General features: G+C 40.0%; 1 protein-coding gene across 2 annotated transcripts; it reads right to left on the reverse strand.

Moving 5' to 3' along the window:
* Nucleotides 1–1,282: 1,282 nt before the first annotated feature.
* Nucleotides 1,283–17,645, reverse strand: hnf1ba (HNF1 homeobox Ba). 2 transcript variants are annotated; one of them, XM_020654615.3, is made up of 10 exons: nucleotides 16,992–17,644; nucleotides 14,852–15,051; nucleotides 14,359–14,626; nucleotides 14,043–14,266; nucleotides 8,778–8,938; nucleotides 7,058–7,184; nucleotides 6,768–6,950; nucleotides 6,008–6,126; nucleotides 5,593–5,637; nucleotides 1,283–2,854 (listed from the first exon to the last, which is right to left on the reverse strand). In XM_020654615.3, the coding sequence occupies exons 1-10, from the start codon at nucleotides 17,372–17,374 to the stop codon at nucleotides 2,834–2,836; spliced, it is 1,731 nt and encodes a 576-aa protein (XP_020510271.1). In that variant the 5' UTR covers nucleotides 17,375–17,644; the 3' UTR covers nucleotides 1,283–2,833. The 2 variants fall into 2 exon arrangements, with proteins under 2 accessions (XP_020510271.1, XP_020510278.1); XM_020654622.3 differs by lacking the exon at nucleotides 5,593–5,637 and having other exon boundaries at nucleotides 16,992–17,645.
* Nucleotides 17,646–18,721: the final 1,076 nt, after the last annotated feature.

Consider the following 18,721-nt stretch of genomic DNA (forward strand, 5'->3'; position numbering starts at 1 on the left):
GCAGGACTCCGTGAAATAAACACAGGGTCAACACAGCCTGTAAAGCAAGGGTCAGGCCATTACCAAACAATGTAAATCACAACCCTGTTAGTGTTTTAAAACGTTTGGAATGTTTTTTTAAAAATGCTACAGTTCTTGTCATTTCTGAAAAATGCTGAAAGATTTAATTTTCAATATTGTTTTTTAAAGGAACTATAATCAATGTTTTCATTTAAAAGCACATTAAAGCCAGCATTTAGAAGCTAAAATGACAGATTGATGGACAACAATCTAGATAATAGTGGTATGGTCTGGCTGAAGCAAAGAGGGCAGAAGAGTCTTTTAAAGAACGTGCTGATGAAATACAATTACTTACTATTGACTATTGTACCTATTGTAAAAAACATAGTTCTACCAAATCCAATGTACAAGTACTTCATATAGAAATTTAAATTTTTAACATACTATATAAAAGATTTGGCATGATGGGTAAAAAATACGCCCCCTGGATCACTCACATAGGGTACCTCCTGAATTTGCATGCTCAGTTATTAAGGAATGAAGGTGTATAGCTACATGATACTGCTAAAAAATAAACTTCAATTGACTTGATTTAAACATGACCCTGCTGTGAAATCTTGTCATAAAACAACTATGTTGACACACCTATGTTTTCAACAGTGGGCTCTTTGTCAGTATCAGATGAGGCTGAACTGAATGATGCTCTGACCATGTCTGGATGTTATGTTCACTTTCTATCTGGCTGTCTAATTATCACACAGAAACATCACAACATTTTTTTGAAGACAATAAAAAGACAAGTAATCTCTCTATTAAACAAATTAAATAAACAAAACAATGTATCCATTTTTGGAAAAAAAAAACTTTTACTTGAAATATCAATATTTTCTCAGAAAGTATAAATAATGATTTATGATTGATTTCACTTTGTACAAAAATAATACATTAGGAGAGGGAAAAAAAATCATCAATCCTGTCACAAAAGTATGAGTGCCCTCCGATCAGTTGGCAGTCGACGTGGCTATAACAGACACCAACCAATCAAAATGATAACAATGACCTAATATTGAACAGGAGACTGGATCTGCCACACTTATAACAGAGGGTTTTATGGTTATAAACTACCATTTTGTTTTGTACAAATTTGTAAATGTGTCCTTTTTGGTGTCAAATTTGGTTGCATATCTTCTCCTTTCCCGTTATCATGCAGATAGTTCGACTGAGACGCTATCGGAGAAGAGGATAGCACACAGCTAAGGTTTTATATTTTTTCTTTACTACCTGCAGTCCAGCGGTCTAATTTCCAAATGTTGGGGGGGGGTTCACTAAATGGGTGATCTGAACACAAACTCACTCCCAGTACAGACAATGCTGGTGTGTTCGTTAGCTTTATGCTAGTTAGCATAAAGCCGACATCTTTTTCTTTTTCAGTGGACCAACAGTCAGATTCCCACGTATGAGTCCAGGCCAGCACTGGCGTTGTGTTCTGTCCTCCTAACACAGCTTGGCACTGTAAGCGTGGGTGTCTGTACCCACAGCAGCTGCCCCTCTCCCGACATTTCTCAGCCTTTTTGGATTCCTGTTTGATTAGAGCTGCTGCTGTCACAACATTTTGCTCTTTCATGTCCCTGTCTTTCACTGAATACCAGAGCGACATGACTGTTTTGTTTCTGAATACCTGTCAATATTTTCATTGTATACTGTAGGGGTGCTTTGTGACAAGGAGCTTTTATCAATATTTGTAAAAAATTTTGCTATTTCTTCATATTGCAGTAGGAAATGGGAGAGGAAGGAGGAGGGTGAGTCCCATTCCTGAAATTCACCTGAACTTGTATGCAAACAAAGTGGAAGGGAAGGGCCACGTTTAAAGTGTGTGAGTCAGTCCTCCCCCTCAGGGCAGACCTGGGTTATAGATACGACTGGCTGATTTTTGAGACGTGACCACAAATAAATCCTACACTCAGCTACACTCTTATTCTTTGGCATATTTGTCACACATAAACACATCAATCTGTGTTTTTCTTATGTTACAGGCAGCTTTTCACAACAGAAACTCCATTTTATAGATAGTGCATATTCTTTTCCAGTCTCAAGTGTGCAGAATCTAGTAAAAAAAACAAAAAGCATTGCATACGCAAACAGACCCATCGCATGGTCCTTTCAAGATTGTCAAAGTCTCTTCAATCACAGTATACACATAGAACATCTGCGCCAATGCTGGCACAGTAAACTGAGAGTGAAAGAATAACATGGAAGACTCCTATAAAGCCAATGCACAAGATCAAAACAGGTGATTGTCAGACAGTTCTGCTCCTGGCATTCTTGTGTTGCCGTTAATGACAGCATGCAGGAACTTACTTCATTTAGTCTTTAAGCCTTCGCAGAGGCTGATTAGTGTCTCTTTTAGATTCAACAAGTCTTCATATTTCCACTTGAAATCAAAGTGTCAGTTTCCCAGAGCCTCTCAGTTCATGAGTTTTTTGGGGGCAGTTGGTTTTTGTTCCTTTTGTGAAGTCTCTTTATTGAAAATGGGCGTTAAAAAAAACTGAATACTGTTTTCACAGATTGTGTTAAAATCATACATCCTTGTTGATCATTTGTGTGTCACAGAGGTGGGCTCCAGTGAGTCCAGTTTTTTTCTTTTGTCTACTTCCTCATGTTCTTATTTTTACCACCCGGCCCAACGTCGTCTTTCCTCCCGTTAGTTTTGTTGACTGACTCCTCATCGACCTTGTGCCTCTGCCCGTTATTAAGAGTTGTCATGGTAACAGCGGCAAGAGGGTGGAAAAATGTGCTCAGGTTGCCCGGCACCGGGGAAGTCAGGCGCTTACTCTCACCAGGCTTGAAGAGGACACTGAAAGGAGGAGAAGAGAGAATATTTTAGACAAAGAAGGTTTTGGGATACATTAAAGTATATGGGCTATATACAATCTGCCAAGTAAAATAATACAGTACAATGTTCATCATTACAAAACGTAATGTACTGTGCGAACCTGTGGTTCTAAGGCAAATCTTCTCCTAAAGTACATTTTGAGGTTCTTTATTACGTTTTTCTGTATGTTGCTTTTTGAAACTTGTACTCCACTTTACTATTTTAATCAAAAACTATTGTTGCTGTTTATTATGGATTAACGCTGTATTATGCAAATCATAATCCATGTGATTATTACATGTTATACAACTTTTTGTACACTTTGTACATAATATCAACATTATTATACAACAGTATTCTTTTTACTTTAAGTACATTTCTGGCTAATATTTGTATACCTTTATATGAAATAAATCAATTAATCTAAACCTTGATTAACCACTAAATACATGCTGCTCACATCAGTAGTAAATATAAAGAAATATGAGAACTAACAAGGAAAAGGGATCATTATCTATAATGAACATTTCTGTTTCTTTGTTTTGTGTGCCTGGCTTTAATTCCTCACCTTTATATTTAAGCTTTGCCACCTACCCTAATGGATCTGTATACTTTTTTCACCACTGGTAAACACCTTCAGGTGACACACCTGACCAAATACATTCCTCATTCCTCTTCCCCTGACTCCTTGAAGCTTGTGCCCTTTGAAAAGCTCTCTGTCTTTACTTTTGTTTTTAGATTTGTTTGTGGAATTTATTTTTCTCCTGCATCTCTTTGGGTGGAGGCAGGTGACCCCGGTGTGACCCTGCGGCCAACAAACAGTTTCACCTGATAAAGCTGACCCGAGCTAAGTCCTGAGTCATTAGACGCAGGCCAAGAGCAGAGGTGAGTTAGGATCAGACTCAGGTATAATGGAGGGTTTCTCTGTAAACACTGAGTGTTATAAAGCCTGAACACGCCGGTCAAGTCATGAGAACAAGGCTGTCCCATCCAAATAAAGTCCTGATAAGAAAGAACCTGCTCTAAATAACCGAGTCTGTAACACGCTGATGATGCTAGTGTTGTGTAGAAACCTTTGGTACATCTACTCAGGTTCAACAGGTCATTTTATTGTATACTACTTGATACTTTTTACTCTGTTTACTATACTAAAACGTATCCTTTAAAATGTCTGTGGAGTTATTGATAGATAGACTTTATTTGGCATGGACATCACAGATACATTGGATGAACTAGATGCATTGTTTAAGTGTGCAGTGGAGTTCCTTCAATCGTAGTTAAAAACATAAGCTGTTAAAAGCAAACATTTGCTGCTTATATTCGGTCTTACTTTGTAGTAGGTCAAACTTTTTGGTCCTGGTCAGACAAAAGGAAAGAACCTTGGATGCTTCAATGGTTTTCTAATTTTTTAAATACTCAAAAGTGAATAAATGAATCCATAAAAACATCAACAGAGAAATGTACAGACACAATAATCCTTGCCTTCTATAGCGCATTGTTAGAGATGAAACCTGATAAAAGTCATCACTTACAATCATCTTAAGTTTACATCAATTACCATTTTTCAGGTTGTTATATTGACGGTGAATCAAATATTAAAACCTCTCCTTTGTGTGACACTGTAGTACCTCATTGAGTAGTATTGACATATTTCTAGAGAATGTTACCATAAATAAGAAATGTGTTTTTATACGTGGTATAAGTTTTTGTATTACTGACTCTGTTGGGATAATTTTGTGTGTTAGGCTGGAAATACTTCAAATATCAAACTATCGAGGTGTTTCACAAGCACAACGCTGTGACAGGTTGTTTGACATGTTTGGTAATCATGGGAAGACAACCTGGTTGAAGCTTAAGAAGCCAGTCTAAGTTTAGAGATTCAATATAGTTTGATTGATTAATTGGTATTATAGTTAATTGACAATAAAGAGTCACTAAACCAAACTTTTCTGGCTGATGGTTTTCTCATCTTTTCTTATATGTAAAAAATGTAATTCTAAAGTAACTTTTAGACTTTGAATTCAAGTGCAAAATAAAATTGTTCTTCCAAAAATGTTTCAGTAAAAAGCTGTCCAAAATGCTCCTTTTTTATAGCCTCTGAGAATTTTTTTTTTTTTTACTCATTTTTCATTAAGACACCCTCTACTCTGAGCTTTCATCCCATCAACCCATCAGTGTGCCAAAAGCGGCGGAGCAGTGTGAGCGCTCGGCCTCAGCGTGGGAAATTGAGCGTGTGAAAGCACAGTGGACAACATTTCAGGCTAGAGCGATCACTGTGAGCAAGGGAGACGTAGGAAAGAGGAAGAGGTGTAATTAGTTTACCCCTCCCAGCCTTTCTCATCTCCAGCCTCACTGGATTGATCTTATAGCATGGAGGACACGTGGTTTGAGAACTCTGATTAACAGCGAGGCTCATTTCCTCATCGCAGAGGTAAGGGGGACGGTGCGAGAAGGCAACATTAATCAAGAGGCGTTCAGGCTGAGGGATCAGGTGATTGAATAGACGGCTCTTTAAGAGGAAATACGATTTTGAGGAGTGCACAATCCAAATATCTGCCTCGTTCGTTAGTTTAGAGCTAAATAAAACATAATAATAAAACATCTGCTGCAGCCCAAGACAAAAGCTCTCAAACATAAAATAACCTATACTGTGATTTTTGTCAATGGTGATTTTTTTTACTAATTTTATTACGTGACTGAACTGATGAAATTGTATTTACCCAGGAGAGACCCCCGAGTTGCACCATCTTGTTTACAGGAGCGTCCTAATGTGACAGGAATTAAACACACAATCATTACACACACTATACACACACTTCTCCCGGTCACAGTATCGGTCATCTATTTCCTGCTGTTAGTTTGTGCCTTGAATGTGTGTTGTTGTTTTTAGAGAGCAGGGTGAGGGTGATTTTTGTGAATCAATAGATACCAATGAGCTGATCTATGTGTTATAGAGAGATTTGATGTAAGTGATCATGCACAATCCAACACAAACTCCTTAAATGTTCTGCAAATTCTTAAGCAAGTGCCCCCTTACTGATTTTTCAGGTTTTTTAGTTGTATTTAAACCCACGGTGGCAGGCAGACAAAAGTGAGAACATGCATCAAACTGTGACATGATGGTTTAACACTCACTGTCTTGCTTGAGGACATAGAGCTGAGGGTGCTGAGGCTGTTTGCGTCTGTGACCACCATGGCTGAGGGGAAACGTGACGGGTGGGAATATTGCGGTGGCTCTTGTTTGTGTGAATACACTGCAAAGGAAGAAGACAAAGATGGTTATGTTTCAGCTCGTACATTAATTTATACGAAAACACTGCAATATCAGGCTGAAAAACTGTGCTTTCTTCTGCAGTTGCAAATGCTGCAAAAAGGGAAGTATTACATTTCTTTGCCTGGAAAAAATACTTTTCATACAATGGGGGCAATAGGTACCAAGTTATTCCCTGGACTCTGTTTTCCAATGTGGACACGGATAGTACAACCTGTGTGTACACAGGATCTTAAGCTGGTCGTTATAGCAACGCTGCAAGAAACATTAAATGTTTGTGACCAACAGAGCCAAATCTGCACCATGATAAAAATCTGGGTTTAATTTTTTTCATGTGGTTGGTATTTATTGTAGGTTGGCTGTTTAAAAGGGGATTTGGAAAGTTGTCACATATTGAGCAATAACAGCTTTTGCCAATGAAAAAACAAATATATACAATTCCAAGTCTAACCAGGCTGTACTGTACAGCAAACTGAGGTTAAATGCAACAATGTTTTAACCATTTAAATATTAAATGTTCTTTTTCGTTTGACAGTTCATGTTACATATTAAACGTGTGACGAAAACATTGAACACATACTTTGTAAGGATGTACAAACAAGAGTAAAAATGAGAGTAACTGACTGTGCGAGTGTGTGACAGTAGCCATGAAGGGCTGCTGGCTCATGTGGCTGGGGGAATGCTGCATCAGGCTCTGCTGGTGGGGGCTGTGGAGCTGCTGTGAAAACTGCACCGGCTGCAGCGCTGCAAGGCTGCCCGCCACGCTGTTGATCACTGGTACCGACTGAGATTGTGACGTGTTTAAACCTGTTAAGAAGAAAAAAACTCAGTCAAACCATGTCATGATGCATTATATCCCATGACTTTTACTTCTTTTCAGTGCTGGTCTGGTGGAGGAACTGAGCAGAACTCACTCTGTGCTATGGCCATGACTCCAGACAGAGGCATGATGAGGTTCTGCGTCTGCTGATGGCTGTGATGGGAACTGTGGATGTTTGTCAGCGTGCTAACTGGAGGAAGTCCTCCACCTGAACCTGAAATCTAGAGGTGACAAAGAAGAAAGCAAAAAAAAGATAAATAAATGTAAAATGTTTTCACTACAGCCTAAAACACTCAAACACAGGATCTGAGCTTGAGTTTCTGTTATGTAAAATCATATCATTGTATTTCAAAGTGAGACAGATGTAGTCATGCTGCTAAAGAAAAAGCAGAGCTAAATATTGACTTAGTTCAGATTCTTTGTATAACACTTTGCTTGTGTAACTCCACTCATAGAAAACACACAAGCAAACTCTGATAAGAGACAATATGGGGAAGGAAAAACCTAAAACTGTCAGCAGCAAAAAAAAAAAAAGAGCATGTGCATTAGTTTGTGGAGCACGTGTGTCTGCATGTTCTCTTTTCAAATGCTTCGGTGCATTTTTGCTAAATGACAACAATACTCCATGCACCATAGTGTTTATCTGGGGGCCTCCCACTCTGTTGGGCTTTGTCTATTTGACTACAGCCGACTCCCCACAGAGGAGAGAACGGACGGACGGACAAACATCTGCAGATAAGACCTGCTGCTCTGCTACAGTGTGGTCATTTCATGTAACATAACCCTCCAAAACGCAGAAGTGACCTGATCCGACAGGGAAGTAAGTCGGCAGCTTTGAATATTTCAGTTGAATGACTTTATATTTATCTAACCCTGAACAGGATAAGTGATTTTAATCCGTATACGAGCATCCAAGTGGAATAGTCGACTATTGGAAAGAAAACATCAACTCAAATCATTAACTGATTTTGTTCCCTGCGTTGTTAAATTGTATCTAAAGAAAAATGCTATAATTATTCAAGGACGTTGTATTTGAGAACATTTGCATCTTGTGTTGTCTAATAAACTTGTGAAAATCTGTGTCTGCTTTTTTCGTCTCCAACAAACCGACTGAGAACAAGTCCCAACTTTTCCTGATGGTCGTTAAATTAGGACTCATGCCTAACAGTATTTAATACTGGTGTCCTCTTTTAAAAGCACTAAAAGGAAACAGATATGTGGGTGTCATAAGAAAAAAATAATTAACTAAGTAATGAGAAACTGTATAGTAGGGTAGAATTACTGACCTGTGAGGTATGCTGTCAGGGTTTGTTGGTAGTATTATGGGTTGAATATTGTGTATCATACTTATTACATATAAAGTAGTGTTGCTTCATCAGAAATGCTTCAGGGCCATACACAGGTTTCCTTGTCACTGATCAAATATTGGACTAGGGCAGAGAGGAGAAACTCTGAAGTAGACTGAAAAAGAACATTGAGTATAATCAAATGTTGGCGTCATTTCTGGCTGAAAAAGCAGCGCTCCATCTGTGTCTGTTCTCTGTGAGGCATTTAATCAATACCAGCAGAATGTTTCTTTGTCAGGTTTATTGGCTGAGCGATGAACACGCTCGGTGCTTTCTGGTGTAGCCGTCATAGCCTGCCACCCCCAACCCACCTTCCAAACAGAGCAGCACAATGTGCTAATTGTTGGCTGCTGCCAGTGGGTCCATGGGAGAGCAGAGGTTCAGGAACTTGCTTTTTTACATGTATGCTAAACTCAGGCCAGGTGTTATCTTATCTGAAGCTGTGAGGGCCCAGGTCTGTTCACTCACCATCTTGGTGTCAGGTGACAGCAGACTGTGGCTGTGGCTGTGGTCCAATCCTCCCGGAGACACCTGCTGGAGCACTGACTGGCTGCTCGGCATGGAGTTGCTGCTGTGGTGACTGATGGTCGTGGAGGAGGTGACCTCACCGGGGCCTTGGCTGTATCGCACTAAGGGAGAAAAACAGATGAGTTAGTTTTCATTTGTTCTGCTCACAGCTGCTGACAGTTATGTAGGGCAGAGAGATAGCAGGGTCGGCCTCGTTCTGCGCTGAGCTACACCGCAGTTACTCCACCCAACCAACTCACCTGCTCTTTGACTCAGACGACAGAGGACAAGAACAAACAAATACACCGGCATGTTCCTGCTGCTGGTGCTCGCGCTATCTGTGCAGCTCAGCCAAGGCCATGCAATGTGTACACGCACTCACTACAGCAGAACTCACATCACAGTCTCTGATCAGTCCCCTTGTCGTTCACATCTTCAGTGTTACGTTTCAGCCAGTCTTTGGCGAAGTACCCTGATCTTTTCATTTTTATTTAACCTTTTTTATAAACCAGAGGAAACCTTACTCAGATTAAAAATCAATAAAAGAGTCTCCTGGCCAAGGAAGGCAACAGCACAGCTAACAAAGCTTCAGACAATGAGCAGCCGTACATACAAATAATAAAATGGTTTACAAATATAGTATATATACAAAGTATATGATACATTAAAAATATGTGGAAAGAAAAAAAGTAATACAGCAAGAAACTGACTAAATCAATCACAAGGAAATTTATATTAGTCAGAAAGTCTACAGCCATCTGTGTTTGTCATTTAAAATCACCTCAAAAACATCTCGACACTCTCTCACACAAGTCCTGCATTCAAAATCATACCAACAAAATGTACCTGAAGCAATTGTAAAAGTGCTCAATCTGCAAAAAATGGCCCCTGTGAGTGATTAATATTAAATATTGTAGTGGTGTATTTGGTTGCATTTTATTGTTATAACTCTTAAGCTGGATCTAGTCTTAACTACTACACTTATACAACTACTACAACTACTACATTAAAGTCGTTTTGTCCTGTTGTTTCAAATCAGGGGGTCATTCCCTTCAAGTGGCCACAAGAAAATTAAAAATAATTATTTTTCCTTTTTCTTTTTGACTTTTCTTGAAACCATTGTTTTTTTTTTTTTTGTCAAATTTGACTTTCTTTGCCTCCTGGGCATTAAAATCAACAAGTGAAATCTGTAAGCTTATCCTATTTTTTATACAAAAATAAATTTGTACAAAATGTAAATTTATTAACTACTATTAAAAACAAAAGACGCCAGCTGAAGCCCTGAAGGACGAGTATAACAGCTGCCTCTATCATTTAGAAGTATACAATTGTATGAAATTAAAAAACCTAAACAATAATTTAAAAAAAACAGTGATTACTTGTTAAATTAATAGCGTTAAATTGCAATGAAAATAAAATGTGTCTTTTAGGACCATCGCTTAATCCTGTCTCTAGACTTCTTGTCGTCTCCCGCTGGAGGCCCAAAGGAATGTTTCACCTGACCACAACCGACAATCAAATGCCTGTTTGCTGATGCAGGCCCGCTCTGATACCAACAAAGTAAACATTACACAATTACAAACAATGTCAAACACATTCTTATCCTGTGGTCTCAGCCTCACACAGACACAAAGCCCCCCACGTCAGTGACAGTGTAGAGACAGACTCTGTTTGCTCTGAAATCTCCCATCTTCGCCCAGAGTGCCCTACGTCCCTGACCCAGGTGTGACAGCCTGAACACCCTGCTGAAGCCGCTCAGACATGACGGTATCAGCAGCATTGATATAGAGCCTTTTTGTAGATAAAAAAAGAGGGAGAGGCACTGACACTGAACATGACCAATGAGGAGGGCATTGATTTCTTGTCACTGATAGAAGCTGCAACAGGATGTTTTTGTAGATTGAATTGTTGAGTGTGAACATTTTAACATATTAGCAAAAGCATAAATTGTCTGTGGACTTGTGTTTATTTGCTGTCCAGCAACAATGATACCCTAATGGGCACTAAACAGGAAGCTAACTTTTATTTGGTTGTTGGACAAAAACTGGATCAGCTGTCGCCTCCTGCAACAGCGTCTTTTTGCTAATGTTAGCACAGTCACAATGTCATATTTCATCCTTAAAAGTCCCTGTCCTCCATTTTGCTTAGCACACAGACTTCAAATTGTCTGCTGTGACATAGTAGCAACATTTCAACACTGCACTATGCCTTGTAAATACTTCCACAGAACAATAAAGCACTCCATTGGACTCATGACCCCCATTGCCTCACAATAGAAGTGGTCTCATAAAGAGGCAGTTAACTTGGTGCTGATCAACTTCTTAAAGAGTCCGAGGGAGGAAAGATGCTATTAAGGACGGCTTCTTTGGATCCGGCAGTAATTCTAACTGCAGGGAACCTCGGAGTAAGCAAGGACGATTTCCAAGATATAAACTTTGAGTTTCTTGAAAGCAACAGAGCATGTTTACATTTGAGATTTATTTAGTTGAGATATGGCTTCTACCTATTGTATCTTCTACAGCTGGAAATAAGAGGATTTTATTTTGAGGTTCTTTAAATATTTACTCCTGCAAGAAGGGACCTATAAGAACTACATATAAGACACTGGTATGGTGACCATTTTTTTGGAGAGCAGGGGGAGGGTGAGAACTTCAGAAGGGGAGTGGTAGCAAGGATCTTCAACAGGTTTAAAAGGCTCTTGCTCTGTGTGTGACCCATGTAATATCAAAGCATGCCTTTCCAACCCCAGGCAGTGCTCATTGTAGTACCACTGCATATAACAGACCTCCTGGGACTCTGCAGGACGTATCCAGTCTCTTCTTTGTGGCTCTCTTGGAGACACAGGACTAAGGAAAGTGCAGAGCTAAGCCATCTTTTCTGTCTGTGTTTGTGTGTTGTTTCCTAGTTGGCCTGGGGTGATGCCATCCACAGATAAAGCCTCCTACCACTGTATCCGATCTGGAACTTCTGAGTCTGCGAAAATTTGCAATGTGCGAAGGAAGTAGCTCAGCTTACACAGCAATGATTCAATGACATGGTGGACCCAACTGCAAAAAGTGAAGACTGATGAAAGGAGTATTCCTGTGCAAAAAAGTTGTATTATATATGTGGATTATTCATCCTGTGATCTGTGCTGTGTGAAATGTGTAGGTGTATCATCTTTTTGGGCCTTGAACAAGTTTTGTATTACATTCAAGACAGAAATTTCAGAGTTTCTTAAAATGCTAAAATCTGTAAGATAAATAAAAATTAACTTTAATTTTTTATAAGCAAAATGGATTGGAATTATCACGAAGTCCTTATCAGCGCTTTAATCTTGTAACACTTTTTTCTATAAAATATCATAACAAGTCTTAGCGTTGCAAAAGTTTTCCCCTAAAATGTAGCAGCAAACATATAGTTACATGAACCCATGAAGGTGAGTCCCTAGCATTTTGTAAATATTCAATGGCACAGAAAGAAAAAATAACATTACTGAAGTCAGGTGAAGCTTCCAGTAAAATGTCATAAAAGAGATGGATTACTTGAGTTGGAATGGCGTTATTAGAGGATGAAAGTAGGTAAATATTGTGTAGGAAAACACAGCTGCATGCTGACATAGGCCTCAAAGACTGTAATCTGCCTGAGATCAGTTTCATTTCTAAAATGAAAAAAAAAGTAACTTCAAAAACTGGACGTTACAGTCCATTCATTTGTGACTGGCTGGCCAACTGACCAAAACCAAATCAATAAAAACTCCCAAAGTAAAAAGAGTTTCTTTTATCTGACCCAGCAGTGACCCTCTCTCGTATGACTGAAGGTGCGGCGGCGGTATAAGGAGGAGGAAGGGGAGGGGGGGGGGGGGATACTCTTATTCTCTGTAGGCAAAGAAGGGGTCATCAGTTCTGTCTGGCCAGAAAAGAGCCAATACCTCAGTGGACAGCTCCTGCTGCTCCAAGTCTGCACCCAGCCTCAGCAACCATACTTAAGCCCATAAAGGTGACGGGGGAGGCTTTAAACTCAGTCCTCCTCAAGGCCCAGCAGAGATAAATGAACCTAGGTTACAGTCACTGCAGTCTTCTAATACACCACAGACAATAGGGCATCCTGCTGAGCAGGAGTATAGAGAAGAGAAGTCAGAGGAGCCCCTTATCAAAGGCCTGGGAGATGTAGCAGCAAAGGATTTTAATTGTCCATTAAGCATGCATAATACAGGCCGTGCCCTAGCAACGCAATGAGACGCCCCGCAGGGATATTATTGTCTGACTGGGGGCTGACACTGAAAAACAGCTGATGCTGTCGGCAGGATGCCAGCAGGACACCTTGTAAGCAGCCAGCTGAGGGGGGGGGGGGGGGGGGGGGGGGGGGGGGGGGCAGCATCGACCCTTCCCTTCTGTAACCTTATCACTGACCCCTTTGGCTTTCCAACCTGAGGTCAATGCCTGGTCAGGTGTTCTGGGCAACAAAAAAAAAAAAAAGCAAACAGGCAATCCACAAGTGGGACCAGTTTATCCAAAGGTAAAAGAGCAAGCCAAGGCAAACAGTTTGTTTTCCCTTCAAAGCTCGCCTCATGTCCGAACACGAGAGAACAACAATAGGCTCTCAAATCACAGTTTTATGGCAGTTGAGTGATGGTGAGGAGGATAATGCTCTGTGAGGCCTATCAGCTTTGTTTTTATGTCGTATACACCAGGTAGACTCAGTAAATACTAATTACTCCAAATGCAAACATCAGGTCAGGGTGAAATGGTCACAGCTATAACGCAGAGTGTTTCCTTGTTTTGGCAACTCTCTGAGAGGAGTCATTAGCAACCTCCGTGGGTGAAGGGAAATGTGGAAATGACAGCGTTACATCAAGCTGATCTGGATGTGTCTGTCCCCCCTCCCCGACCCTGGCCTGACCCTGGCCTGTCACAGGATCGCTGCCCTTTGTGTCATGCTTCTCCATGCTGACTTTGGAGTGGAGATTGCAGGTACAATGTGGATTGTTCTCAGTGTGTTTTCAGAGATCAGAATAACAATGGCATTTGCTCAGCTCACTCACTCACGCTCATTGATCACTTGTCCCTCCTTTCTCTGCCCCTCTGATCACATCAGCTGGGCTTCTATAACGCTCTCTGACAGGATTTTTAAACCACCTGAATTAACGACCAAACTACCTGCCCTTGTTGTGCAATGCAGGTATGGAAATTGAAGGTGCAAGATACTTATATATATATATATCAAAGAAAAGTCACATGGTCTTACTTGGAGGTGAAGCGCTGTTCTGGGGATGATGTGGCGAGCTGTGTGACAGCAGAGAGTTGAGGCTGTGGGGCGGAGCAGTGATGGCATCCATGGCTAACTTCTGCCTGAAAGCTTCCTCTTTACGGCGGTTTGCGAACCAGTTGTAGACTCGAACTTCTGTGACCAGATTGGAGCCGAGGCCCTGCGCTTTGGAGGGGGAGACCCCTCTCTGAAGACACTCAGCTCTGCAGAAAATCAAAGTTTGAAAATGTGGGTTAAACGGTAAGGTTAACATTTTTTTTAAAGAAGGTGATGGGAATGTGTGATGAATTTCTACCTGTTGCACTCTTCCACCAAGGCCTCCCGCTCCTCCTTGCTCGGGTTCTTCTGCCGCTCATAGGCCTGGTACAGGATTTGCTGGGACGCAGGGCCCCATTTGAAACGGTTACGTCTCATTTTCTTGCTGGAGGGTTCACTGCCGACCTCTTCGCCAGGCTGACCCATGCCCTGACCGGAAGGGTTGAACTCTGGGAAAAAAAACACCTGATCCTGATTGCCTTTGTCAGTCATAATGCTGCCAGAACCTTGCACTGCCTGGTTGAACTCTGAAAAATAAAAAGAGATACACTCAATACAACATTTACCACACACACAGACATCGAAACCAGAGACATGATGGTGATTTTTTGTATCCATAAATCATGTTTTTTGCTTTTAATTGAATAAGACAACTTAAGCAGGTTAGCTGGACCCAAATAAAAGTTCCATGTTGCTGCCAACTACACGCTACAGGTCAGAACGAGCAGTGAGAAACTCAAATATTAACTTACGTCGGAGAATTTCCCGCTGTTTCCTGACATACCAGGTGTAGAGGGCCGCTCGCTTCTGTGTTTTCATGGGCGTGCCTTTGTTGAGGTGCTGGGAGAGGTGAGACTGGTTCAGCCCTGTGACGTCCACGACCTCCCGTTGGGGGATGTTGTGCTGCTGCATGTAACCTTTGATCATGCGGGCAGCACGCCATGGATCCTCTCTGAGTTCAGATGAAGAAAGCAGAAAACACCAATCATTTCACTGCTGGACTTCGCGCAGTTTCAACAGGAGAGTAGTAAAGTGGAAGCCTAACCTTTACACACATTTTACAGCTGAAATAAATGCTTATTTTGTCCCCGTTATGCAATTAAAGTAAAGCAAATACATGAGGAAATGCTTTAAGAGACTTTTGCTCTTTTGTTTACATCTCTATACATTTTATTTAACACTTGAAAACTTATTTAGCTCCACTTGTTATTTGTAAGTCCCCATTCAGAATAAACTGTTTATCATTTTTTCTCTTATATATGCTGTGAATATTTTAGAGATTAGTCCAAGTGGTTGAGAAACATGGAGTATTTGGTGACCTAACACAGGACTTCAGCCTGAAAACAGTCATTTAAAGTAGGAACCATGAAAAATCCAAATAAAACAGGACCGAAAAGCCATGTTACAAATATTCAGACAGCAGTCAAGTAAAAAGATGATTGTCCAATTTCTTTTAAAAGTATGTGTATTAGACTACATGTGATGGAACTGTCATTAAACATTAAAACACATTTTTTTTTTAATGTCTTTTTTGGGGGGTGTTGGAGCCCATATAAATAAAAACTGCATACTGTACTTATAATATTCAAATCATGATTCGAAGGCTCTTACAAATGTTTGTAAAAATTAAGATTAATAACCTGAAAGTTAGACAAATATCAGTCAAGCTGTAGTCATTTTTTAACCTTTAAGAAATAACATGACATTTTTTCCACGCAGACTCTGACCTAATTTAAAAATGAATCATTAAAAACTTGTATGATCTTACCTTTAAAGGTTAGCCCCTTCACAATCTTTAATTTACGTCGATAGTTTAAGCAGTCAGGCTATAAAACGTGTTGATAAAATGAAGCGTACAGTCAGAGAATAGAGGCCGAGACTCTGTGACATCGGTAATTAGAGCAAATCTCTACACGTCTGTTTGTTTTGGAGAATGTGGAGGCCTGCATCTAAGTCTGCGGGTTAAGTGGGAGATGTTAGTTTATAACTTTTGACAATGAATAACCAGATCTCCATTCACTCTAATCACACGCCACTGTGTATCTTTCAGTTGATGATTTATAGAATAAAATTAATAATAACTTAACTACACGTGGTTTAGTTTTGATTTTCTTCCGGTCCTGTTAGAGCCTCAAATATTAGTTTTACAGTGAATCAAGTGGTCTAAGCGTAGATGATTATATAGCTATTAATTGATTAGAGCGACAATGTCCGTTTTTTAAATGACGGTGTAGCCTACACATGTAGGCCGAGGCTATTGAAATAAAAATAGGCTATAGGCTATAGGCTACTGTTCGTTTATGTTTAATTGGCTAAAATTGTTTTTTAGAAAATTATAAAATAAAATAAAATAAATAAATAAATAATAAAATAAAAGAATAATATATATAATGATTATTATATAATTATATACATAATTATAATGTTAATTTTGTGTTCTAAATCCTTAACCAAGGTTTCGTGAGTTTGCTTTCCCTCGTCTAACTTTTGCCAGACTTTTATCCCAGACGTTGTGGGAGGCCTATAATAAACAGATCTAAGTTCAGCTGATGGTTTGCAAGTAAGGTAAATAAATAATCGCCTAATCAATTTGGATAATTTGTAACGAGATGAGAAAACCGAGCTGTGGCGGGTAATTTTAAAATTGTAAACAAAGAATAGAAAAGTATGGCTCCAGTTTTTAAAGGTCTGCATTTCATAGCCTATAATAAAAATAAAACTTTAGGACAAAACTTAAAAAATGAAAACATTTACAATGTGCTAAAGTAGCCTATAAGACGCGTGTTTACGCTTATTTAAAAAATAGTTTTACAGCCGTCAACTTGTCATGGAGATAACTTCACTTCATTTTTTTTGCGCTTTGCCTAAATACATATATTTGGATTTACTCACGCCAACATGCGCTCCACTTCCGCCCTCTGCTCGGCGGCCTCCTCCGTGTTGAGCGACTGAAGCTCCTTCAGTATCGGCGGCGTGTCGTAGTCGTCCCCGTCCTCGGAGCCCTCGTCCCCGGACAGTTTGCCCTTGCTGTGGCCATTGGTGAGCGTGTGGAAGACGGGTTTGGAGTCGGCGGCGTCCGCTACGTTCATCTTTCCGCTCTGCGGCGGAACGGGCGAAAGGGGCAGGTTCTCCAATTTAACTCCAAATCCCGGCGGGCTCGGGTCCATATCGTCCAGGGCCTGGATCAGGACATCTTTGGTTACTCCTGAGTCAAGCAGGGCGCTGAGGAGCTCCTGCTGCAGGGATGTCAGCTTGGATACCATTTTAGAAAACATTAAAAACTAGGCTACAGCATATGCCTGCTTGAAGGGGAAAGGAGGAAAAGGGGGGATAAATGAATTAAAAGGTAAAAAAATAAAGTTCCTGTCTTCTTCTTTGCTCATGTGTGTTGGGGAGTTTTCGGGTGCTGACACCTGCTCCGTGAAGCTGCTTCACTTCCCTGTTGACGGGGAGGATGGAGCTACTTTGCCATGATGCTCTGTGAGTGCAGGGGGATATAAAACATGATAATGAGTGGGCAGGCTGCCTTATGTAAATGCGCAGAATAAGGCCCTGCTCTGGGCCCAAAGAGCTATGTATTTACACTGCTGCATGCTGCTTTTATTGGCTCCCCTTATCAGCAAAACCCTAATGGACTTTGGACCCTGTTGTATTTGCAATAAAGGCACTAAGAAAGGCGAACTGCACATTCACGTCGCTGGATCTGATTCAACGAAGTGGTTTTGATGTAGATTTTAATGACAGGAAAAAGTATCTTGGTTCTGCGAGGAGCATAAACAGCACTTTATTTGACTTTTATTTGACGTTGTTGTTCATGTGTGTACGTTTAAATGGATAATCACGTAGGTGCTAATTCGATGTTTTCCCTCATTATCTCAGTCCTTTCATGATGACAAATAATCTAATTAGTTTCCGGAAAATAGTCTCACATTAGTTGGGTCATTGAGAAATGATTCTTTATAGCCCATAGGCCTGTGTGTTTCAACTTAAGAAAATGGGAAAGTTTTTCAACTGCCTTCAAAAAATTAAATTATTTTTTGGCTAATTGTTTTTTTTTTTTAATGGTCAAGTTAACTGCCTCTGTCTAGCTCCATGCCTAATAGAATCTCTCCCCCCCCCCAAAAAAAATAAAAAAAATAAATACTAGTATAAAATGTGTTCGTGAAGTAGGCCTGTATAATTGTGTAAATAAAGCTTAAAGACCTCTACCTGAAGAAAAAAAGGCTGAATCTTCCTCGATTTCTCTTATCTAACACAAAACAATAAAAACTATAGGCCTACTTTAATTGTTGAATTGAAGGCCTCATTTTAACTGATTTTTGAATGTAGAAAAAAAAGACCATAATCAGTGAAACAAACGTTATATGCAGCATGAATTAGTTTTGTTTCTCAGAATGTTTAATTAAATAAAATTTAAAAAAAGTAAAATGTGGAGTAGGCCATTTACCCTCCTTTATAGCCTAACGAGAGTAGGCTATAGTCGAAATGAATATGAAAAGATTTAGAAGCTGCAGGTGAAGCGAGGATTTAAAGTTGAACATATCCAAATGTAACTTTGTAACCTTTTAAACACTTTAGCCTAATTAGGACTACTAGAAAACTTAAGTGGAAAAAAACCTTAT

This window comes from Labrus bergylta, chromosome 11 (genome assembly GCF_963930695.1).
Source record: "Labrus bergylta chromosome 11, fLabBer1.1, whole genome shotgun sequence".
NCBI classification, from domain to species: domain Eukaryota; kingdom Metazoa; phylum Chordata; class Actinopteri; order Labriformes; family Labridae; genus Labrus; species Labrus bergylta.